The 24,291-nt window shown below is 56.2% G+C and overlaps 1 protein-coding gene and 1 long non-coding RNA gene across 2 annotated transcripts in view; one reads left to right on the top strand and one right to left on the bottom strand.

The window, feature by feature from the left end:
• Positions 1–93: 93 nt before the first annotated feature.
• Ubash3a (ubiquitin associated and SH3 domain containing A) overlaps positions 94–24,291 on the top strand; it is a 35,786-nt gene continuing 11,588 nt past the window's right edge. Inside the window, exons 1-7 of the mRNA XM_005375824.2 lie at positions 94–252; positions 1,645–1,698; positions 3,957–4,143; positions 5,833–6,031; positions 8,277–8,446; positions 9,450–9,658; positions 18,647–18,770. Of these exons, the coding sequence (XP_005375881.1) occupies positions 140–252; positions 1,645–1,698; positions 3,957–4,143; positions 5,833–6,031; positions 8,277–8,446; positions 9,450–9,658; positions 18,647–18,770 (1,056 nt within the window). The 5' untranslated portion in view covers positions 94–139. The remainder of the gene's footprint in view (positions 253–1,644; positions 1,699–3,956; positions 4,144–5,832; positions 6,032–8,276; positions 8,447–9,449; positions 9,659–18,646; positions 18,771–24,291) is intronic.
• On the bottom strand, positions 12,797–15,381 carry LOC102012610. The gene is made up of 2 exons (XR_259626.2): positions 14,454–15,381; positions 12,797–13,220 (listed from the first exon to the last, which is right to left on the bottom strand). It is a non-coding gene; the product is annotated as an uncharacterized LOC102012610 (long non-coding RNA).

Genomic DNA, 24,291 nt, shown 5'->3' with positions numbered 1-24,291 from the left:
ACTCCTGCAAACAGGATATCGGCTGTGTCAGAACCATCAAAAAGGGCTTGAGGTTTTCTTCGCAGCCCAGCCTCCTCCTCCCCCCACCCCGAGCTCTGCTTTATCTGCAGGCGCCTGGTGCACAGCAGGGCAGGAAGAGATGGCAGCCGGAGAGACGCAGCTCTATGCCAAGGTCAGCAACAAGCTGAAGGGCCGCAGCACCCCCTCACTGCTGGACCCACTCCTGGCCCTGGGCTTCCCGGCACACACCGCGTGAGTACGGGCAGCTGAGACTCTGGGTGTCCGGGCCACACCCTCAGCCGGGCCAGACACTTCAGCCATCAAAGTGGATGGGCTGGCGGCGCTGACTCCCTGTTGAGGGGTGAGGGAGTTCTCAAAAGAAGGCCCTTTCTCCTTTTCCACTCAAGATGACCTTAGCCTCTGAGAGAGGAGCTCTGCCGGCCAACTAACGGGGGACCCTGAAACGCGTGCATGTTAGAAGTCACGTGTTACTCTGGCTGCCCCCATTGCTGGGGGGTTGGAGGAAGTCGGGGCCTTTGGCGACCTCTTGAAATGAAGGTGACATTTCAAGGTCTCTCAAATTCCAGTGAGTGTGTCTGATGCCAGGACCATGGAGAGAACCCTAGACAGGGTTCCTAGACTTCACAAGGAGAGCCATCTGTCCCTCCAGAAAATGCCCTGCTCTTGGGCGTTATTGGATGACCAGTCACGAAACGCCACGGTCAGGAAAGGACAGAAGCACGCTGGGTGTGGTGGAGCACTGTGTTCCCAGCACTCAGAGGGCTGAGGCTGGAGACTCGCTTGAGCCCAAGGATTTGAGAGCAGCCTGGGCAACAGAGTGAGACCCCTTCTGAGGGAAAGCAGGAAGGGAGGGAGGTGAGCGGGGAGGGGAGGAGCGCAGGAGGAAGGGCCCCAGGGTTTGAGGACGGCGCTCTCCATCCCTCAGTGATGGAGCCGAAGCTCGCACACTGGAGGAAACAGCCCTGAACCAGGCCCTTGCTTCTCCCCCAGGTCAGGGCTTTGTTGTCGCCATGATGTTTGTGACAACGGTGCTCCTGTCAAGCAGGAAGTGGACGCGAGCACACGCAGGAGGCCGCTGTGAGCCGCTGGGAGGCTCACGTGTGGGCCCTGCAGCCAGCGCTTTCCTCCTGGCCCTGGACAAGGATGCCAGGGTCCGGGGCAGTGGCTGGTGGCCAGGCCAGGCCTTGAGCTGGCTCCTGGTGCTACCAACACTCTCTCGTGCTCGCCTCCCAAGCCATGTTGTGTCCTACACTCCCTCTCAGTTATGCGACGCACACACGTGGGTGTGGAGAGGCGTGTCTTGCATTCCCCTGTCACGGCCTCCCCATCCAAACCCTCCAGAGGGCCACAGTCTTGTCAGGGTCCACCAGGCAGCGGCAGGCCTGGCAGCAGCGCCCCAAAGCACCCAACCCTCGTGCTCAGACAACCACCGGGTGCCACGCCAGTCTGATCAGCTTGGTCCAGTTCACTAAATCCGGCTCAGTGAACTCAGACCTGGTACAGCAATGCCAGGCAGCTGGGGAGCAGTAGGGGCTGGGGACCCATCTGCGGGGAGCCCCTGGGGAAGCCCAGGAGCCGCCGGCGGCACCCGTGCTTCGCCCTGACCACCCTTTGCATCCGCAGGCTGAAGGCGCTGGCGGCCACGGGGAGAAAGAGCGTGGAGGAGGCCTCCAGCTGGTGAGTGCGGCGGGGCGGGGCCCAGGGTGGGCTGGGCATGCTGCTCTGTGCTGGGGACTCTGCTCCCGGAGACCCCAGGCAGGGCTCAGGACCCTCTGGGCAGGAAGGGACCACTGCAAGAGTGAGACAAAACAGCTCACATGCCCCCAGCACCCAGCGCAGGAAGCACAACACTCCTGTGAGACAGAGAGAGAGCGGGCTTCAGCGAAGATTTCCTCCCCCGAAAACCTGATTTGGGGCTGATTTGGCATGGGTGAGCCCCCGAGTTTGATCCCCAGCACCACTTGAAACTGACTCAATTCAAATTTGGCTGCCAAGGAAACAGCCAGGTTCTGCATTCACTGAACACAGAGCAGCCACTACGCCCATGTGAAAAAGAAAGGGCACAGCCAGGCATGCTGGCGCATACCTGGAATCCTGGCACTCTGGGAGGCTGAGGCAGGAGGGTTGCCATCCACGCCTACGAACTCACTGCATGTACTTGTGTCGGCGTGCTTGACCTGCAACAGAGTGTGGGTTGCAGAATAATTTGAACAATAGCTCATGATTTATATAAAACACACACCGTGCTATCTATAGATCTGTTGCTTAAATTTCTATTAGAAAACAAAGCAAATTCCTCAGTGGGATTAACTTCACAAAAGGATAAGAATGAACTCAAGATGTGAAGGAGTGTAACTGCCTCTATTCATATAAAATGTAACCAAAATATACAGTGAATTTTTTTTTTTTGGTGCCAGAAATCGAACTCAGGACCTCACGCTTGCCAGGCAGGTGCTGTACCACTGAGCTACATCCCTGGCCCCCAGTCAATGTTTAAATTTTTTAAAAAGTTATTACAGTAAAAAACATCTTGCCATGAATCTCCCTCAAAGTATTCCCCCTGCCTTCCAACACATGTGTTCCATCTTCCTGGCCACTTCCTGCAGCAGCTCTGGAGTCCTCCTTCTTAAGTGTCTTTACGAGGTGTGATAAAAAATACAGTGACTGCTGCTGCTGAGTGCCGTCCAGTAGAAAAGCAGCTCATAAAAGCACCACCCTGTGTCCTCATCCACCTTAGTCACAGGATCTGGCACCGTGTGACTTCCGGCTCCTCCCCAAAGTCAAAAAACACCATGAAAAAGAGATGTTTTGGATTGATTCAGGACATCGAGGCAGCCAGGACAGCGCAGCTAAAGACGCTCAGGAAAGAGGACCCCAGAGCTGCCGCAGGAAGTGGTAGGGATGATGGGATGAGTGTGCTTAAGGGAGGAGGCAGTGTTTGGGAGGGATAATTGACAATGTGTCTTTTACTATAATACATTGTTTAAAATGAAAGCATTTACCATAGTTATTGATCACACCATGATTACCATATTAAAGAGAACAGATCCAGTGTAGCCAGCATCTCCCATGTGACCACACGCTGTTCCCCTCCCCGCCCAATACCATGTCACGAGCAGGTCTGCATCATTGGAAAATCCTCAAAACTGTAATTTTTAATGACTACATGATAAACAGATTTCCTGTCATTTAAGGATTTTTTCTACTTTCCATTATAAATAGCCATAAATAAACAGCTCAGGTGTGGATCTTGCTACACTCTTCTTTCTTTCCTGGGGAGCTGGTCCCAAAGTAGACCATTAGCTGAAAGGTTGGGGTATTTGAAGGTTCTTGTCTACGGCCATACCACCCTGAACGCGCCCGATCTCGTCTGAAGGTTCTTGACACGTGGGTGAATTGCTTTCTACAGATGCTCACAGCAGCTTGCAGTCTTGCTGAACCTTGGATGCACTGGGCATTTTTATTCCTTGGAAAGAACTTCATTAATTTAATCAGTGGGAAAAATGACTTCTCACGGATGTTTTCATTTCTGTATTTATTATTAAAGAGAATGCGCTTTATATAGCATTTTGCTTCTGTTGAAGGTAACTTTGAACTGAAAGAAACTATAGTCTCCCAAATTCACCGACTTTTTCTTTTCTTGGCCTACGTGCTTTTGATTTTTAACATTTAATTTGAAATTTGTCCTACAACAAAAATGTGAATTTTTTTCCATAAAATTTTCCAACACCACAACAGCACGGCCCAGACCTCACAGAGGTCACCAAAAGCCAGGTCGGGGTCCTGTAGCTTTCCTTCTTTCTCTCAGATTCTGCTCCAGCGTGGCCCAGCCCAGGGAAGGTGGGGCACGCGTCACCAGTGCCCTGGGCCTCGGGGGTCCTCCAGGGCACCTTGCGTGGTGGCGCCCGGTGAAGGTGGCCCATTCTCTGTTGCAGGCTGCGCTGCCACTGCAATGACCCTTCCCTGGATGACCCCATCCCCCAGGAGTTCGGCCTCTTCCTCTGCCCCTCGGGGCCACTGCTCGAGAAGCTGCAGGAGTTCTGGAGCGAGAGCAAGCGGCAATGTGCCAAGAACAGAGCCCACGAGGTCTTCCCGCACGTGACGCTCTGTGACTTCTTCACGGTAAGTCCGCTGGCAGCCAACAGCCTGGGGCAGCGAGGCCAGGGCAGGACGCAACTGACTTGTTCTAAGGGGGCGGTCCAGATCTGTAGTATCAGCTGGTTCTTTTGTGTGTGCTAACCTGCCCTTCCTTTGGTCCACTCCTTTCACCCTGAAGGAGCCCACTCATTTATTCCCTCTCTCTTTAAGTCCTCCCCAGGTCTCCAGGGTGGGCGCTGCTGTCTTGGGTGGTGTCCCCTCTCTCCGTGTATCCCCACAGTGGCATTTGCTATCCTGTGAAGGTGCAGCTCTGTGTTCTCCCGCAGCCTGAGTCCCTTGCAGACAGCAGATGAGTTCCTTGTCCTTAGACCCCAGAGGCCAGCACAGTCCTTAGACAGGGTAGGAACTTCCTCACCACGTGACGGGTCAGCTGAAGAACGGGTTGCTGAGAGGTGGTCACAGATGCAGGATCTATCCCCCTCCCGGGGCCAGCACTTTATGTAGAAGATGGTTAAACAGGAGGGTGGGGTGGGGGGCTAGAAAGCTAGACCTCTGTTGCCTGACAGAGGAGGAGGCGTCAGGAGGATGCAGACAGCAGGACGCCCACACCTCCTATGTGCCTGAGAACTGGGGGAACAAAAGCAGCATCACACACCTAAAATCCCATCATTCAGGAGGCTGAGGCAGGAGGACTGCTGCAAGTTCAATCACATGGGCTCCATAGTGAGTTTAAGGCCAGCCTGGACTACATCATGAGACTCTGTCTCAAAAAACAAAAACAAACTAAATCTAGGGGCCCGGACTCCACATCTATCTGGGTGTGGAGGGGGTGAGCAGAGTCCCCCAGGATTCCCTGATGTCTGCAAGCCAAGCAAAGCTGAGAGCCCAGGGGCAAGAGAAAGGGCCAGGCCAGAAAGTGAGGGTGAGGGTGAGGGAGCGGGACCTGGGGAAGGGACAGGAGTGACAAGGGACTCCCAACCCAGGTACTGGAAGGTGATTCTGAGCCACAAGAGTTCTCCCTGAAAGATCTGGAAAAGCAGCACCAGATTCAGGGCGGACCCTATGTCTGAATTGAGTGGGTCACATGGTGTACTCAAGAAGTACAGGCGTTGCTTGAATTTCAAAGATTTATCACAGGAAAAGACACAGTGCCATGACTCCCTTCAAAATCCTCCCCTTGGTATCACACACGCTGGTCCCACCGTCCTGGTCACTTCCCGCAGCGGCTCTGGAGTCCTCTGTCCTGAGGGTCTGTAGTTGCGCTGTCCTGGCTGCCTCAGTGTCCTCAAGTGATTCGCATCATTTCTCTTGCTTGCACGGTCATTTTGACTTTGGGCGGGAGGTCACACGTGCCAGCCAGATCCAGACGAGGACACAGCATCGTGTTTTCATGAGCTGCTTGGATGGCACTCAGGAGCAGCAGTTACTGTACTTTTGATCACACCTCATAAAGACCTCAGGAAAGAGGACTCCAGAGCTGCTGCAGGCAGTGGCCAGATGGTGGGATGAGTGTGTGGGAAGCGAGGGGAGGGCATAGGAGCGTCACTGCAGTGTGCCGGTACTGTGCTAAGTGGTTTCATTGAATAAACTGTGTGCACGGGACCAGAGCAGTATCTGGCACCCGTTGGCCTGTCCTCCTGTAGACGCTTGAGCAGGTTCTCTGGGACGTGAGCTGAGGCACGTGCTTACTCTCTCTCTCTCTCTCTCTCTCAGTGCGAAGACCAGAAGGTGGAATACCTGTACGAGGCGCTGAAGAGGGCGGGGGACAGGGTCCTGGCGTCCTTCCCTGCCACCATCCCCCTGGTGCTCCACTCCTCCATCAGCTACCTTGGCTTCTTCATTAACGACGGCCCTGCAGACATCATCCGGGAGTTTGCCATGGCGTTCGCCACCGAGGCAGCGATCTTGGCAGGTAGGCAGCCCACGAGGCGGCAGCTGCAGGAGACCCCTGGCTGGGTGCCCCTGGGCTTGCCTAAGGCCTGGCGTGACTCCTGTCCTGAGGCCGGAAACTCCAGGCTCTTACTACTCTTCATGTCCCCGGGTGGGACGCCTCGGCCTCACCTTAAAATGGGGAGACTAGGCACAGGGGCTAAAGTACCTGCTCAAGTCACTGTGCTGGGGTCAGTGGTGTCCCCTAAGAAGCTGTGGGAACCTCGGAATGAGACCCTGTTGGAAATAGCCTCCCTGCAGATGGAATTAGTTAAGATGCAGCCATTGGCTGAGAGGGGCCCTAAACCCAGTGCCTGGTGTCCCCACAAGAGAGGACAGGACTCAGAGATGTAGACGAGGAAGCCGTGGACCACAGAGACAGAGGGTGGCCTGATGTCGCGCAGCCACCTGCTGGGCCACCGCAGCTGGGAGTCAAGGCAGCCCCGCCCCCAGCCGGCGGAGGGCTCTTGGCCTTGTCAACACCTTGAAGTTGGACTTCCGGCCTCCAAAACTGTGGAGAAAGCGTTTCTGCATTTTCTCACAGCAGGGCCAGGAATGCCAGGGCCAGGACTTGAACCCTGCGCTGCCTCCCCGCAGCTCCCAGGCCTCCTGCCATTGGCCGGCTTCCCAGGGCGGCGACTGTGATCTCACACGGGCCATGACCTCACACCGGCCCCTGGCCCCATGCGAGCTCACCCCACCCTCCGCAGCCTGCACCTCAGCCTGACCCCAAGCGGGCAGGGGGCCTCCTTGGTGATGAGCGGGCGGCCAGTCACAGCTCGGAGCTGTCCCCAGCCCCGGTCAGGCCAGTGCAGGAGGCACCAGCCACCCTGGCATCCCAGTGCAACAGGCCCCAGGTCTCAGACCTCAGAGTGAAGAGAAAGAGTCCTCTCAGAAGCCGGTGTGACTCCTCCGTGTCTTCTGACAACGGCCAGCCTGGCTCTCCCTGTCTTTTCCGAGGAGTATTGACACAGGGTCTCACTATGTAGTCCAGGCTGGCTTCAGAGTCCCAGCGATCCTCCTGCCTCAGCCTTCCTTGTGCTGGGGTTGCAGGCATATGTTGCCACACCCTGCAGGTAGTCTGGGTCTTTTCCGGGCCTGGTGACTTGGACCAAGCCCGCCCTCCCAGGGGCACTGCTAACCTAGGAACAGATTTCCCCCACCCACGCTTCCTGCCTAGGCTGCGTGCCTAGCCGCTCAGGCTGCGTGAGTGGGGCAGAGTCCACGGAACACAGGGTGGGACAGCCACAGGGTTCGCAGGACCGGCCTGCATCTCCCTGGAGTTTTTTAGGGCCAACAGCATGTTTGATCATAAGCAAATTTTGTGGCATGCGGGCAGCTACCCCCATGCCCTGCCAGCCTGCAGAACCCCATGGGAGACTCACTGTCCCTCGGTCCCTGCACCCAAGTCCTCCCAGCTGGAGCAAGCGGAGGCAGGCTGCCACCCCTGGCCACACCCACCCAGCTGGAAAGGGCAGAAGGGGCCAAAACCCCGTCCCCTCAAGAGCAAGGGCTGTGCTGTGCCCTCCATGACACCCAGGCTGTAAAGTGCTCCTGGCCTGGCCGACTTCAGGAACTGGCTGTTCTGGTGACACCGGCCACTCCACTCACTGACCTGAGAGCCTGCAAGGAGGACCAGACCCAGGGAGGACAGAGGCCACCTGCAAAGACCCGGTCCTCAGCCCGCTCACGCCTCCTGCGGGACCAAAGCAAAATGAGTAGCAGAGACGCTGTGTGCTTTTTTTTTTTCTGAGACGGGGTCTATATGCAGTTCAGGCTGGCCTTGAATTCACTCTGTAGCCCAGGCTGGCCTTAAACTTGGGCGATCCTCCTGCCTCAGCCTCCCAAGTGCTGGAATTAGGTGTGCACAACCATGCCTGGCTAGACCTGCTGTGTTTTACAGTCGGGAGCTTTCTCCCGAGACTCTCACAGTCCCGAGTACACCCCAAGAACGAGGATGCTGCACACTATGTTTCATCAAGTGTTTGTGACCAGCTCACCCACCGGGCCCTGAAGACCCTGAGCCACAGTTCTATGCCTCTCTCTCTCTCCTCCCTCCTGGAAAACTCCGCGGCATCCGGCCACATCTTGCAGCCAGGGAACCCTGGTGTCAGGGAGCGCTCTCCTGGCCCATGCAAGAAGAGCCCAGGAAGAAGAGGCGGGTGGGTGGAGGCGAGGCGCCGTGTGCCAAGCCTGTGCCAACCGCCCCGTGCTTTTCTGACCCCCAGACTGCAGCGTGAAACCGTGCACCAAGCAGCTGCATCTGACGCTGGCTCACAAGTTCTACCCCCACCACCAGAGGACACTGGAGCAGCTGGCCAGAGCCCTCCACCCCGGCCACCCCTGCCAGTGGACGGCGGCCCTGTTCTCCCGGGACATGCGCTTCGTGCACTACCAGGTGAGTGCCCCGCCTGCCCCAGAGTGCTGGGGGACAGCACAGGCCCCGGGGGAGAGGGGACTCCACCCTCCCCACACACTTCCTTCTGTGCAGCGGGGAGCTAGGGCTCCTTTGTGCCCGAGTTGCAGGTGCACCAAAATTTCAACAGAACAGAAGCGCTTCTGGTAGTGTCAGGGAAAAGCCTGCTGTAAAGCTCTCTGGCTCCACGGCTGCTTGCTACTTCCTTTTATGGGGTGATTTTGGTGTAGCTCCTTCCAGGGCTCCCTCTCCTGGGAACTGATTGGTGGAAAGAAAGCTTGGGGTGCTCCTTTCAGCCCCAGGGCAACTACAGTGGTCCCTCCGTGCACGGACTTAATTTGTTCCACCGTTTGGGAAAATGTGCTTGTTTGGATGGCAGAGATGGCCGCGGTCATGTTCATTGCTGGATGCAGTTTATAAACAAAAGCAACATTTTGCCAAACACTCCTGTTGGAGAACCAAATCGCTTGCAGATGAAAATGCAGACCGAGGCACTGCTGTATCTGCTCTGTCCCCCATGCTAACAGAAGCTATAGTCACCTCGGGCCAAGGAAGGCGTGTGTGAGCACGTGGTGACAGTGGAAGGTCTTCTGTAAGGAAGAAGTAAGGGTGGGTGTGTGGGCAGATGGGAGGGTGGATGAGTGGATGCGTGGTTGGAAGGAGGGAGGGAGGCAGGGAGAGGGTACATGGAGGGTGGAGGGGTAGAAAGATAAATGGATGGAGGAGTGGGTGGATGAGTGCATGTGTGGAAGGAAGGAAGGAGGGGTGGAAGACATAGATACCAAAATAGACCCCTAAGCCTACCCAGAGTTCTGTGCTGCGTTATGCTCTCCGCCGCCCGTCCCCTGGCGAAGGCACCCTGTGGTCTCCGTGCCTGAGAACACAAAGGAGCAGGAAGCACAGCCCCAAATGTGACACCCCGTCCCTGCTGCTGCTTCCCAGAGCAAACCCTTGAGGAGACACAAAAGCCCCTGTCTCCTTCCAGACCCTGCGGGCCCTGTTCCAGTACAAGCCCCAGAACGTGGACGAGCTGGTGCTCAGCCCCGGTGACTACGTCTTCGTGGACCCCACCGAGCAGGAGGAAGCCAGCGAGGGCTGGGTCCTCGGGACCTCGCAGCGTACGGGCTGCCGGGGCTTCCTGCCGGAGAACTACACGGAGCGGGCCAGTGAGGCGGACACCTGGGTCAAGCACAGGTGAGTGCGGCCCCCGCTGCCGTGCAGACGGCCCCTGGGCACTGCGCGCCCAGGACAGTGGGCACTGCGCCCCTGGGACAGCGGGCACTGCGAGGATCATGTCTAGACCCTTCCATCCCCGGAAAGACTATGCCCAGACTGGCAAACACGATCAAGTGAGTGTCTTGACCCACGCGTGGCTTCCGCTGACAACATTCAGGAAATATAGATTGCGTCATATTATTTTTCTGAGGTAGTAAAGCCCAACAATTATTGCAAAAGACTTCTTCTTTCTTACGAGCATCAGACATTTTCCTCCGAAGTCTTGAGCTTGGGCTCAGTGAATCTTTTGCTTGGGGCATAAACTGTCAAGCGCTAAGTGCACTGGTAGATTTCTATTCCTCTATGACACATTCCCACCAATCCAGCAGCTAAAACAAACTGCCCCTCAGAATTTTCAGGGGTCAGGAGCCGGATCCGGTTGAACCAGGTCCCCGAGGTAGGAGTCACAAGGCAGTCGCGGAGGTGTGGCCAGGGCAGGGGTCCCCTCTGAGGCCCGGGGCCCTCTCCTGAGCACACGCGGCCCCTGGCAGTTTCTGTTCTAGAAACTCTAGATTCTCCCATCAGCCTCTTCTTCCCGCTCGTCAGCAGCCTCTTAATTTTAGCATCTGTCAAGGCTGAGGATTTGTTTGCTCTTTGCCTCCTGGTCCCCCACCCCAACCTGTCCGTCTCCTGTGCTGTTCTCCCAGGAGCAACACGAGCAGACAAGGATGGCTTTCAACGCTTCGCTTAGACGCAGCCTCAGCTACTAGCCTCTCCGTTGCTTACAAGTTCTGGTCCCTACAGACACCTGCACAATTCTGTTTCTTGTTTCCACAGCATCCCCTTCCTCCCACTTCCTGCGAGGCCCCTCCCGCTCCTTTCTGAGCCCTCCCAGCGGCACCTTTCACATCCATACTTTTTTTCAGTACTTGAGGCTGAACCCAGGGACTTTGCACTGAGCTGCACACCCCGCCCTTTTCTCGTGTTTTTATTTTGAGTCTGGGTCTCTCTAAGTCTCTAAATTGCCCATGCTGGGCTCAAGTATGCAATCCTCCCAGCTCAGCCTCCCCGCGTGCTGGGATCACAGGGTCCCCGCCCCCAGCCTTCTGGGAGCTCTCTGCTCATGACGACGTGGGCTTTCCTTATCATACATCTAAAAATTCTTCCAGCCTCTGCTCACTGTCCAGACCCAAGCTGTCTGCACATTTTAAGTATTTGTTAGAGCAGCCCCATGATCCTGATACCAAGCTTAATAAAAGTTTAGTTAGAGAAGAACCGGCAGCTTTTATACTATACATATACATAATAGACACATGTAAAAATCACACATGTATAGCATTGCATGTATATACATACATGTACCTAATGTGAAATACATGTGAAGTAACATACATAACACACATGCAGGTTCATGTATATATCCACCTGTGTACTCACGAGGATTTATTTCAAGGAATTGCTTTATGCCTGACTGGGACGTCAGGTAGCAGAACTAAGAGGACTCAGGGGAAAGGAGGGGCCCCGGCAAGTTTTGACGATACAGGTAGTGGGGGGACAGTGGAGGAACAGTTGGGGGCATCCCAAGGGGTGGAAGGGCAGAACAGCCTTGCTACGTGCAAGGGTGTCTGGCCCCGTCAGAGCCGGCTGGCCAACGAGGGACACACTTGCCTCCAACAAGCATGCCCCACGCTGTCGTCCTGCTTCGTGTCTTTGCTTAATTCCAGCTTCCTCAAACCCTCCTCAGACTCCCTTAGAGTTTTCCCCTACAAATGAACGAACCATTAAGTTGAACATAGATATATTCTCAATCTACCCAGTCTAGAGGTGTCCAGAGCTACGTCCTGGACAATTTCTGTAGACAAATATCTTCCAGCGTCCATAAATGTGGGGAACTTTTTCCCATACCTTGTCCTGTGGAGGGTCATAGGCCAAAGCTTTGGGAACAATGCCATTTTATTTGAGGATTCCTCGGCAGCCACTGAAGTGTTCTTTGCTGGAGAATCTATGCCGTCACTAGACTGGTTCATAATTTGAGCAAATTATGAAACAGTGTATTTGGAAAAGCTGAAATAGATGTTTCTAGTCATTTTAACTCCCCCCCAAAAGAGGCGTGAACAGTGCCCGACAGAAGCTGTTGGGCCCAATGACCAAATTCTGCAGGAAATCATAGCTTAGAAAGCGGCAAGTCTGACCAGACTGAACTACAGCAGTCCTGCGCTGAACACCACAGAGTTTAGTAAAGGACAACAATAGAGCGGCACGAGGCACACCTCTCGTTTTTACACTCCGTTCCCTGTGCGCATTTTCCCCTGCTCTGCATCCCCAGCAGATGCTTTCTCTACCACAGGATGGAGACACCAAATAAAGCCAGTTAGATCTGAGACAGAAAAGCGAGGAAAGTGCTCACCGGCGGTATTTACAAAGGGAGGCCAGGTGACCGCAACTGCTTCTTCGCGTATCAGGCTCCATCCTGCCCATCATGCACACATTGGGGGCTGCATGCAGGGGCAGAGCAGGGGCCATGGGCTGCACACCGAGTGGGGGACCCCGCTCACACCACAGACTCCAGCCTGAGCAACAGCTCTGCAGGCACGCAGGGGCATCTAACTTCCTGTCCGGACCACAAAGCAAACCCAGGTAGGAACTGGACAGCGACAGTCCCAAGACTTGCAGCGAGGCGCTGCCTTAGAATGCGCTCAGTTCCAACAGCTTTAAATGCTTTCAGAATGTGCACAGTCCCGTAAAACATAGCGCCCGGACCTGGGCCGGGTGCTGGGCCCTGCCTTTGCCCCGAGCGGTTCATTGCTCTTTGCAGCAGCCCCAAAGCAGGCAGTGTTATCTCTGTCTTTGACAGCTGAGGAAACTGAGGCACATGAACAACTGGCCCACCTTCCCACAGGACTTGATTCTGCGCTATCCTAATCCCCAACTCACTACCCAAAGCAAACATTCCACTAAAACATATGTCAGTGAGCCAGGCATGGTGATGCACACCTGTAATTCCAGCTCTGGGAAGGCTGAGTCAGAAGGATTGCTGAGAGTTCAAGGCCAGCCTAAACTACAAAGTGTGACCCTGTCTCTAAAGCAAAATTAGTGAAATAAGGTGTTCCACATCCGTATAATAAAATACTTGCAGCTTTAATATAACCATGAAGAAATACTTTATATCCTGTTAGGAAAAAAATATCCAAGATAGGGATGCAGCTGAGTGGTTCCAGCCCAGCACCAGGAAAGAAAAAGGGAAAAATCCAAAATTTATGGACAAATGACAAAAACAACTTGCAGAATGATGTGTGTGGCTCGACACTATTTGTGAGGACAGCAAAGGAAAGGAAGTTGCCAGCACACACACACGCACAGTGTGTGTGTGTGTGCCCACCCGCCCTGAGGTACCCAGTGGATTGGGGTCTACAGGGTGCTGGCGGGGTGACTCGAGGCTGGGGTGGGGAGCGGGTAGCTTCCGGTGGCAGAGGAATTCGAGGAAACTTCACTGTCTCCAATTTGAAGTCTCTTGAAGATGCATTGCTTCTTCCAAGTATGACTGAATCCATCATAAATTGAAAGAAAAAAATATATGGAAATTGTGTCCAAAAAAAAGTAAAGAAGTCAGATAAAACCAGGGCAGAAGTTTGTCCACACCTGGCTGCTAGGAGGTCTGGACTCGGAGTTCCCACCCCCAGCAGGAAAAGGGACACGGCTCCGACACAAATATCCTGGCTGCACATACACAGATGCCTGCAGACTGGGGCCTGGGAGAAGCAGACGCAGCCCTGGGGCCAGGGGCTGCTTCAGAGTCACCAGCTGCTGGTGTCTAGGGCCGCTTTTCAGGCGCCGTCCATCCCCCGCCCACTAACTGCTAAGGAACCGCAGGAGAGGGGCCTGGTGATTCTCCACCTGACCATGTAGATCCAGGCAACCTGGGTGCCCTGGTGGGCTGCCATCCGTCACCCAGCAAGACCCTGCGCAAGATGCACGTATGGCTGTCACCATCGCCAGCTTGTATAACCATCCACCTCCTATGCCTGACGTCTCTGGGACTCCTCTCTCTGGAGACAAGTTCCTCTCAGGAATTAATAGATGTTAACAGAAATGGAAGCAAAAGGAAAAAATAAAGGCCAGCTGGGCACCCTGGGATGTCTGAGGAGCACCCAGCCCCGCTGGGGAGCAGTAAGGCATCCTGGCAGAGGTGATTTGTGGCGCAGGTTTTTGACGAGGCCACAGGGCACCCCCTGGGCATATGCAGCCCAAGCTCGGCCAGAGGGACATCCTGCCCTGATGCCCAAGAAGAGAGTGCCAGGACCGTAGCCTGCCCCCAGCCTGATCACTGCCACGCTGCAGGGAGACCCCGCACCGGCCAGTGATCCCCAAGGAGCAGCACGGGGAGCCACGTGGGATCTGAGCTCCGTGCAGGAGGCTGGGCAGGAGGGACACAGAGCCCGGCAGAGGGCGAGGCCGGAGTCCCAGGAAGACCAGGCCCAGCACCGCCCACGGACATGCACAGCGACTTCCAAAACACAGAGCAGGTTGGTCACAAGTAACTCAGACATAAAAAAAAAAAAAGGCAGAGCCGTGGGTTGCGCTGGGTCCCCGCAAAATTCACAGTTTGAAGTCCTGCCCCGAAGCACGCAATGCGACCTTCCTTGGAGACGGGCTTCGTTACTAGGTAACTGGAGTAGAACGAGGTCACCAGGCGAGGCCTGATCCAACCCATGTCCTTGCTCTGGTGTGCATCGAGGCCCAGGTGTACACAGGGGCACCGCGGGAGGGACCTCACCGGGAGAAGACGCCGCCCAAAGCCAAGGACCCCAGATGACTCGAGAGAGAAGAGCAGAAATGCCACACGCTGGCACCACTCCGCTCTCCCCACGGCCGCAGTCCTGTCTCTTCCCGACCGCACTGCATCTCCCAGCCCAGCGATGCCTTCGGTTTGCTGCTGACAGTAAACCTCACAGATGTCACTTGCCGATAGCAGGGTAGAGGTGCCCCCACCCTGCCCTCCGGAAGAGGAACCAGACTGCCATTTCCTGTGTCAACACGAGGCCCTGCAGGCGAGGGCCCCGCCCTTAGTCTGCTCTCCGGGCCGGAATGTCGGGGCCACAGCGAACACTGGAGTCCCGGGGCGGCTGTGACCCTCTCCCGCATCTGACAGTGGGAGATGTGGGAGCAAGGTCTCAACACTGGGGAAGGACTCGGGGTTGCTCAGTGGAGGAGGGCTTCCTCGTGTGCCAGGGGCCGAGTTCAATCTCCAGTGCCGCAGAAACCGTGCGTGCAAGTGAAACAAAATGAAAACCACAGTTAGACTGCGAATGGCCCAGGCCTGGTCGCAGGAACCCGACAGCCCCGGAGCAGGCTGAGGACAAAGCCAGTGCAGCTTTGCCAGCGTAAGACAATTCAGGGGCTGGAGAGAGATCACACATGCGCACAGGGGCGGATAGATAAAAACGGGCCACGTCTGCAGCTGACAGCAGGGAGCGTGGCGATGCACCCACTCCTTTCACAGCCATTCCCAGGTTTTACGCAATTCCAGGCCAAATCCCAACGGAGTCATCTGCTAGAACTTCCCTGGATGAAGGCAGAGCTCATGTGGAAGAATAAATAGAAGAGATGAGAAAATGCCGGACAATAAAAACAAGGAGAGGAGATATTTACCCCTCCAGGAAAGTATATTCCATGCCCCATCCCCTCAGATCAGACCAGTTTTTAAGTTTTATTTATTTATTTATTTATTGGTGTTGAGTCAGGGTCTCGCTATGTAGTGCAGGCTGGCCCTAGACTCACAGAAATCCTCCTGCCTCAGCTTCCTGAGTGCTGGGATTACAGCTCTGTGCTACCACACCCAGCTTGTTTTTTGTGTGTTTTAAGTTTACAAACAGTGTTCATGCTGGTGAGCACTTAGTGGGTCAGGTGCACTCGGACAAAGCAAGAGGGAGAGATAGGCCATTTGTAGAAAGCAAAGGAGCAGTATGTCAGAAACCTTAGAAATGCCCTCAGCCTCAGACCCTGTGACCCCGTCCCAAGAGAAGAAGAGCTTGGGAAGGATGCAGAGGCTCTGTCTCCCTGGATGAGGTCCTGGGGGAGGATGGGGGCAACCATTACCACTGAGGCGTAAGGAAACTGCTTCAAAGTACACCCCATGCAGCTGGCACTGACCCTGCAGCCATGCACGCCATCTCGAGGGGTCCTGTGCGGGATCACCGCAGACCTGCATTCGTGGGCATTCTGCCTACACAGGTAGACAGACATGAGGACGTGTGTCCCCTCTTGGCCGCGTGACTCCAGCTCTGCATTCCAGTCCTTCCCGGCTCCCTCTGCTGCCCGAGCCCACCTGGCAAAGCCCTGCCTGGTTAAACTCATCCCTGGAAAGTGGCCCTGCCTGTGGGTGTCCCTTGTGGGTGCCCTGCAACCCTTACCATGGATGTCCTGATGAACTTTGCACCCCACCCCCCCCATGACATCGGCACCCTCCACCACGCTGCCCGCCCACCTGCCCGGCCGCTGCTCCTCTCCCTGTGATCAGTGATGCCCAGTCCAAACGCCCACCTCACCACGGCCACCATTCCGTGCCCTCCGGTCCTCAGTCCCCCTTGGTCCTCCCCAGAGGCTGCCATCGTAACACCAAAGGCAAACCCTGCTTCAGGCTCCTGCCCGTTCTCTCTGCTCCCCTGTGCAGCAAATCCCCTTCAAAGCGTGGCCCGCACTCCCGCCTCTGCATTCCCCTCGGAAAGCCGACTCCAGCCTCTCTTTCTCCGCTGACCCCAGAAAACCCCTCTGGCAGAGGCGGCCGGAGACCCACACACTCGCAGTGCGCAGGCCCTGTGTCTGCAGCCCTGGGCACCGGCCGTGCTCCCGCACAGTCCTCCATGGGGTCCTCCGGTCCGAAGCCGTCTCTCCCTCCCCGGGGCTGGTGTCCCCTGCCCTGCCTTGCCACTGTGGCTGGTGGCTCAGCCTGGCAGGTGCGCCTGTCCCCCGTGATCCCCAGGTCCCACGGCTCTCGCAGCCAGGGATTCTTCCCCGGTCGACCTCCAGACTTGTGACGCATAAACTGAACTCCAGCTGTTTCCCAACCCGGCCAGCGCTGTCTTCCCGTCCCATGCAGGGCCAGCTCTGTCCTTCCCGGTGCTCAGATCAAAAGCCCAGGGTCGGGCCAGGGTGTGGCTTAGTGGGAGGACGCTAGACCTGGTTGCAGGAGGCTCAGGCTCCATCCCCAGCACTGGGAAGACATTAATGAGTTCATTAATCCAGAGCCCTGGACTCCTCCCACCTCTCCGCTGCAGCCAGCTCTCAGAAGCAGCGCTGGAACTGCACTCAGAACCCGCCCGCTCCCCGTGCCCACCTGGTCCCTCCGCTGTCCGCTCCGCCCACCGCCAAGCCTCATCTGGGAGGCCAAAGTGGCCCTCGAAGGTGGCGGGTTTCACACTCCCCCGCTGTCCACCTCGCGCCTATAGGAGTGAGCCCGCAGCAGGCAGGGCCGCACCCACAAGCCCGCCCCTCTAGCCTCGGTCCCTCCCTGCACTCACTCAGTTCCAGCTGCTCTTCCACCCCCAGAGCTGGGCCCCTGCCGCTGTCTCCCTCCCACACACACCTCACGCCCACCTGCAGGCACCCACAGCACCCTAGGGCAGCCTGGGTGCCCCGCAGCCTGCCCGACCGGTTACACAGTGACACTCCCCGCCCCCTCTCAGCTTTGCCACCCGCCTTTCCTGAGAGTGACTCTGGTTTTAAAAGGTCAAAATGTGGGCACATGAGGAAACGGGGGAAGTTCGGTGTTTACCTGACCTGGTAAATGGGGTGCTTGCTCTTCTTTTTTGATTTGTTGTATTTTCCTTGCTGCTTGTGTTAATCAGAGCCCAAAATATCTGCGTCCGCGTGGAATTGGAAGCGACGACGCAGGGGCCAGCGGGAACCCAGAGAAAACGCACGTGGAAACTCTTGGGGTGGTGCTCAGCACTGCTCACACCCCGCACAACCCGGGAGCACTCCGGGACCCTGCGGGAGGAAGGCAGGGATGCCCTCGGATGGTGGGCGTAGGTGGTTTTAAAGAGGTCACGCAGACCTGGCCCTGTGTTAAGTGATCCCCCGTCCCCCACTGCTCCCGGGGATCCCTGTGACCGCCGCCGTGTTCCTTTCTCACTCTTCCCTGGCCACCCTGCTGGTCCCTCCCGTGCACGCTCTCCTCAGGGACCTCTTCCTTCTCCTAAGCCTGGACTTTTCACCCATGACTCCCCCGCACCCTGCCTGGCCAGGGAGCTCCTGAGGGACAGTCTGCCCTGTGACACTTTGCCAGATCATTGGAACAGTGGTGACTCCGTCGTCACCTGGCCTGCTCGGGTACTGTCCAAAGATGACCAGGCGCAGACGTCCTCGTACCTTGGGGACTTCAGTCTGTTTTCCACTAAGAACTTGGACTGATAGGACACGGCCTCCCTGCATCACAGAGGGCTGTCTGCCTTACTCAGTCTACTGATCTAAATGTTAATCTCATCTAAAAAACATCCTCGCTGTGCCACGTGGAATAGCATTACAGCTGGGCATGGTGGTGCACACCTGTAGTCCCAGCACCTGGTAGGCCGAGGCAGGAGGATTCAGAGTTCAAACCCAGCCTGGGTGAGTTAGTGACTTAGCAAACACCTATCTCATAATAAAAACTTAAAGTAGTGCTGGGGATATAGGTCAGTGCGAAGACCTGGGGTTCCATCTCCAGGACTTACGTAAGATAAATGTTTGCCCAGTTACCAGGAACTGTGTCTTGACCAGGCGGACCAGGAAATTAAGCATCACAGGAGGTGCTGGAAGTAATGAAACGTGCCTGTGATCCCATTTCGAGTCCCGAGAACTTTGGCCCTGGGTCATCTTGTCCGCAGAGGTGATCCGGGACCTTCTCAAGCACCCCCAGGACTGCATGCTGTGTTTCCATGGCAACAGCGTGTGCAGCTCTATCCACAGTGCCGGCTTCTCTTCCCCCTGCAGGACGTACACCTTCAGTCTAGCCATGGACACCAACTCCAGGAAGGACACCGAAGCTAGTGGCAGGCGGAATGGCGAACCCCGCTCTCCAGCACCCAGGAGTATTAGCAGCATACAGGACTTGCAGGTAACAGAATCCCGCTTCTTAAGGACAATAAGTAAAACTGCATCTTCTGGGAACCCTATTGTAGGCAGGGATGCCTGGATTTGGCTTTTGGTCTACAGACAACCCTTCCTATTGCTTATGGTAGACTCAGGTGGGGACCAGCCTGGGTGCTTCCCAGCAGGGCCAAGGCCTGGGGGCTACGCCTGGTCTGTCCTCCCCTGCAGAGGGGACCTCCTTGCACCCTGTAGTTGACACAATCGTGGTGCTAGGACCCCACACAGGGAGGAGAAGGGACAACAATGCCCAGATTCCTGCATTAGGGACTGAGCCGAAAGAAGGCTCCTGCAGGCAGGGAGGGAAGAGATAAGGAGCCCCTGCTAGAGGCTGGAGAAGCCGGGCTCCAAGGCACAGCAGGGACATGTGAGCCTGGCCACCCACAAGGACACATCCAGGAGAACAGGGTGCAGGGGGACCGCGAGCAATGCCGCATGGTCCCCGAGGCCATCGGGCATCTGGCTGGGGAAGGGTCACCCTCTGACTGGAAGTTTGACCTTCTTTAGAAGTAGCCCCTGGGGTCAGCACCCATGGCTGGCCCTTGGGCACCTGTCACATGTGTGGAAAGACCCCTCTGACCCCTCTGTTTCCAAATCAATCCCTCTGTACCCTGCTGTGTGGCAGACATTAGGGTAGGATCTCTCCTCCCAGCAACCCCAATCAATGCAGGCAGCATTCCCACCTCTCATTTCCCAAGTCTGCAAGCTGGGCTTGGTGGGGGGTGGGGAGCTGGTGTTGGGAGCTTTGGAGGAGGGACCTGGCTGAGCCTTGGGGACCACGAGGCTGTCACCGCCAGAGGGCAGGGCTGTGGTGTGGCCCATCCCTCAGCCCCAGAGCCAGGTCCACATCTGGCCCACTAATCCCATTTGATGAACAGCACAATGACCAGCCGAAAGCTCCCCCACTGGGACGGGCTGAATTGTATCCCCAGAGTCCATATGTGGAAGCTCTTCACCCCAACCCCTCCAAATGTGACAGTATCTGCAGACCCAGCTTTTAGGGAAGTGACTGAGGTGAAGTAAGCTCGTTCACATGGCCTTGATCCACCTGGCCTGCGTCCTTAGAAGAAGAGCAGGGGACAAAGCACACACAGGCCGTGACCATGACACAGGGAGAAGACACCATCTGCCGGCCAAGGAAGAAGGCCTCGGGGAAGCCGCGCTGCTGACAGCTTGGCCTGGACTTGTGGGCTCCACTTAAAACAAATGTGTGCTGTTGTAGCCCTGGCCGTGGGACTGCTCCTGCTGCCCTAGCCACTCCCCCAGCATCCTCTCTGAGAACCGGTCCTCACCACTAGAGACCCATTCAGGAGCTGAGAGTGGGACACCAGGCACGGGGAGGTGACGCGGGTCCGCTCCAGCCAGGCCTTCAGCCAGAGAGGAGGCCCAGGCCCAGGAGCCACTGACAAGGGAGCCAGGCGCCTGCCAGCCACCAGCATACAGGAAGGAGCCCCTGTATGCCCAGGCTGCCCAGCGCCAGTGTTACCGTGTTGGGGTCCTGTCCAGGCTCCTGCTGTCCTAAAGACAAAACCGAGCAGGACACCCAAGAGCAGCAGCAGGGTCCATGGTTCATTTGGAAAAGACAGGATCCACTGCAGGGGTCAGCGCAGGCCAGCGGGAGGAGCTTAGAGAGCTGCAGGGGCTTGGTGCTGAGGGTCTCAAGCCTTCGGGTTTGGGGCGGGACTGAGGGTCTGGTCGGAGGTGTGACTCCTGCCGTGAGCAGCCTGACTCAGCCCCTCCATCGGGCAGTGGAGTGTTTGACCTTGTGGGGCCCTTAGAGGAGCTGTCATGGTGTCCACAGTCCGCAGGGCTCAAGTTTGCATGACCAGTGATATGGTGATTAAGTTTGGGGTCGCCAAGAGTTGCAGAAGACCGCTGTGCGCATGTGTGGGACCTACTGTGTATGAGCTGAGCTACCCGGTTACCTCGTCCCATTGTATTCAGACCTGGGCCTCCTGGGCCTGGGCTAGCGTTTAACCCAGAAGATGGGTCCAGCCCAGAAAGTGGGCTCCAGGGTGGACCCTCCTTTATTTCCCAACTGTTTCTTTGGTCACTGGATGCCCAGAAAGTGGGCTCCAAGGCCAACTCATCTTCCCTTCTTTCCCAGCCTTCTCCTTGGCTTCCTCTTGCCTTACCAGGTGACAGTGCAGGCTGGACATGTCATTGTCCTCAGGGAGTAAGAGCAGACCCCACAGGACTCTCTGTGCATGTGTCCTTCCAGGAACAGAAGTCCCTCGAGCTCGGCCTATGCTACATCCACTGCTTCTTTAAATGGATGAACGTGGCACACACACCTCCCCACAAACTGGACCCCTCCCTCGGTCTGCTTCGCCTCTTTTGTGCAGCAGGCAGACTGTGGCGGAAATGATGGACCCACAGACAGGAGGCTGTGAGCCCTGGAGCCCACAGATGTGCCCCGATAAGGACAAGGCCCTTTGCAGAAGCCCTGGAGTTAAGGACCTGGAGAGAGATGATCACAGGTGGTCAGAAGTGCCTTAGAGGCCATCACAATGGTCCTACAAGAGGGAGGCCGGAAAGACACCCAGAGGAGGTGGCCACGTGGGAACGGACTGGCATGCGGCAGCCGTGGGTGGAGGGACACCTGCAGGAGGAGAAGATTCTCCCTTTGAGCCTGTGCCACCCAGCACTGTGATGAAATAGCTTGGAGAATCAGCTTCAGGGAGAACCGGTTTACTGTGGAGTCTGATGCAGCTCTCGAGAAACTCCCAGGGGGAGGACTGTGAAGAGATGAAGGCAGAGTAAAAATGCAGAGAGCTGAGGTCAGGTGGAGCCCTGTCTCTTGGTAGGAGAAAAGAGCCACCCAACAACTGCAGTGCATTTATTTATACACTTGGCAGGTCGATGTCAGGTGAAACCCCTCTGCCTAACAACTAGCTCACCTCTCACACCTCGTGTTCTTGGGACTGGCTCACCAAGCTTGCCTTGGGCACTTTGCACTCTCAGAGCTGAAATAGCTTGTTCACACAGCTCACCTCGGGCACTCTGTGTTCTCGGGCTGGGCTTGCTCTAGCCCTGAACATGTGATCAATCTCCAGCTTCAGCCACTCTCTGCAATTTCTATCTTGACTCATGGCTTCAGAGGTTCAGTCCATGGTCTGATGGTTCCATGGCTCTGGACCTTTCATGAGGAAGAACAACGTGGAAGAGGCTATAAGGGGGAAAGTTGCTCCCCTCATAGCAGCCAGGAAACAGAGAGGATGAGAAGGCCATACAGGAAGGAGCCAGGGACCAGATATAGCCCCCAAGGTCACACCCCCATGACACCCACTCCCTTCAGCTAGGCCCCACCTCTTGTTTGTACCAACTCCCCAAAATACCATCAAATTAAGCTCTTCCTGCCTCCAGTAATGAAGACTGAACCCAGGGCCTTTGCCCTGAACTACATTTCCAGCCCTTTATTTTTTGTTTTGAGTCAGGGTCTCCTTCAGTCACTAAGTTGCCCAGAGTGAGCTTGAATTTACAATCCTCCTGCCTCATCCTCCCAGAGCACTGGAATTACAGGCATGCTGCTATATCCAGCTTCAAATTATGGTCTCCTCAGTAGACTAAGCCACGGATTAAATTACAGCTTTCATGATCCAACCAGCTCCCCCAAGCCTGTCAGCAACCATACCTGTAACACAGGAGCATTTGTGGAAGATGTATTAAATCCCCACCTTCACCCAACCTTCACCCCACCTTCACCCACCTTCACCAACTAGGTGGGGCCTAGTTGAAGGGAGTGGGTGAGTCTCTGCGGGGCCCCAGCCTTGCAGCCTTGACTTTGGACTTTTGGCCTCCAGAACTGTGGAAGGATGCATTCCTGTTATTTTGTGGCCCCCAGTTTGGGGTGCCTTGTTATGGAACACAGCCCTTTCTGCCTAGAGAGCTGGTTGGGCCCCACCTCACTCCACAGACTCTGCATCGGTAATGGCAAACCTTTTAGAACTTTCAGTGACACAGCCAGCCTGCTGTGGTACGTGTGCCATAGGTTCATCACCCCTGCCATAGGGGCTGGTCCATCCCGTTCCCCAGGACCCTCCTCTTTCATATCATCACCCTGTTTCTCTCACATTCAAAGTTCAAGTGCTCTGGAGTCACCCAGGGGAGAAAATGCCCCAAATGCAAAACCTCAGCCCAAAACACTACCAACCCTTAGGATGGCAGCTGGGCAGGCTGAGTTCTGGGTACACGAGGGTCATGCCATCTCCTTGCAGGCAGAGGAGGTGCTAGTGCACCTTCTCAAGGGTGATGTGTCAGGATAGGTGATCCCTGCATGGCCACGCCTTAGAATGGGAAGACAGCAAGGCAAAGCTCCCCTCAGAGCTGTACCCTGGAGCTGGGAGCTCTTCCTTACATGAAGCACCCACAATATTCGCCATCCCTGCTCAAGAAGCCAGCCCTCCGAAACTGCACGCATGCAGACTCAAAGCGTCCTCTGTGCTCACAGACTGCGTGGCTCCTGCACCTGCCACAGGTAGTGGAATCACCTAGAACATCCGGTCCACGGAGCAGCTGGAATGGCTTTTGTCCCCGTCAGCCTGGGCAGCGGATGGTGCCGGGAGCTGTCCTTGGTGCTGACCCCACGAGCTCCAGGGAGGCGATACAGCCTCTCTTTGCTCTACTCTTGGGGGCTTTGCAACAGCGGGGAAACTGGGAGGTGGGGACCTGCCTGCTGGCTCCATCGATGTCCACAGAAACAAGCGTGGCCTGGTGTGATGTGCATGTGTTAAAGGCCCTGCATTTTCCTCTCTAGGACGTAGGGGAAGTCAGGAAGCAGTGGGAGGCCGCTGCATGGGTTAGGCTGTGGAACCTCACCTCAGCAAAAAGATGCCTCAAGCTCTAGCTCTTGGGTTTGTCTCTGAGTGTGTTGCTGCAGCGGGAGCAAAGGCAGGGAAAGGACACTTGGCTGCCCCTGCCACGCCACCCTGCCCTGCTCTCACATTCAAAGTTCAAGTGCTCTGGAGTCACCCAGGGGAGAAAATGCCCCAAATGCAAAACCTCAGCCCAAAGCACTACCAACCCTTAGGGTGGCAGCTGGGCAGGCTGAGTTCTGGGTACCTGCAGGTCATGCAATCTCCTTGCAGAGAGAGGAGGTGCTAGTGCATCCCGACAACCTCAGCTGGAGCACAGCTGAGTCCTGTCCACCCCACAAGCTCCCCAATCCCCCCAGTGGTGGCCACTGTCCACTCTGTCCTTGTCCTCTCTACAAAACATTTTTCTATGTTTGCTCCTCGGCTCCAAGGAGATCCACGGCTCCTGGGGGAGGGGCATGGGCTGCGGCTCAGCCCCACATCTGCCAGCTCTCTCCTGGAGCTGTGTCACAGGGACAGCAATGGCTCGAGTCCTCGGGGTCATGGGCAGCACTAAGGGCTGTGTGGAGGTGGGGGATCCCCACCTGGCTCTAGAACAGTCCCCAGATGTCTGGGCCTGGGGCTGGGCAGCACCTCTGGGGCAAGGAGGTCAGTGTGGGTGATGTGAGCTGGCTC

This window comes from Chinchilla lanigera, unplaced genomic scaffold, assembly GCF_000276665.1.
Source record: "Chinchilla lanigera isolate Chin_1 unplaced genomic scaffold, ChiLan1.0 scaffold00006, whole genome shotgun sequence".
In the NCBI taxonomy this organism is placed as follows: domain Eukaryota; kingdom Metazoa; phylum Chordata; class Mammalia; order Rodentia; family Chinchillidae; genus Chinchilla; species Chinchilla lanigera.
This window is presented reverse-complemented; position numbering and strand designations above follow the sequence as displayed.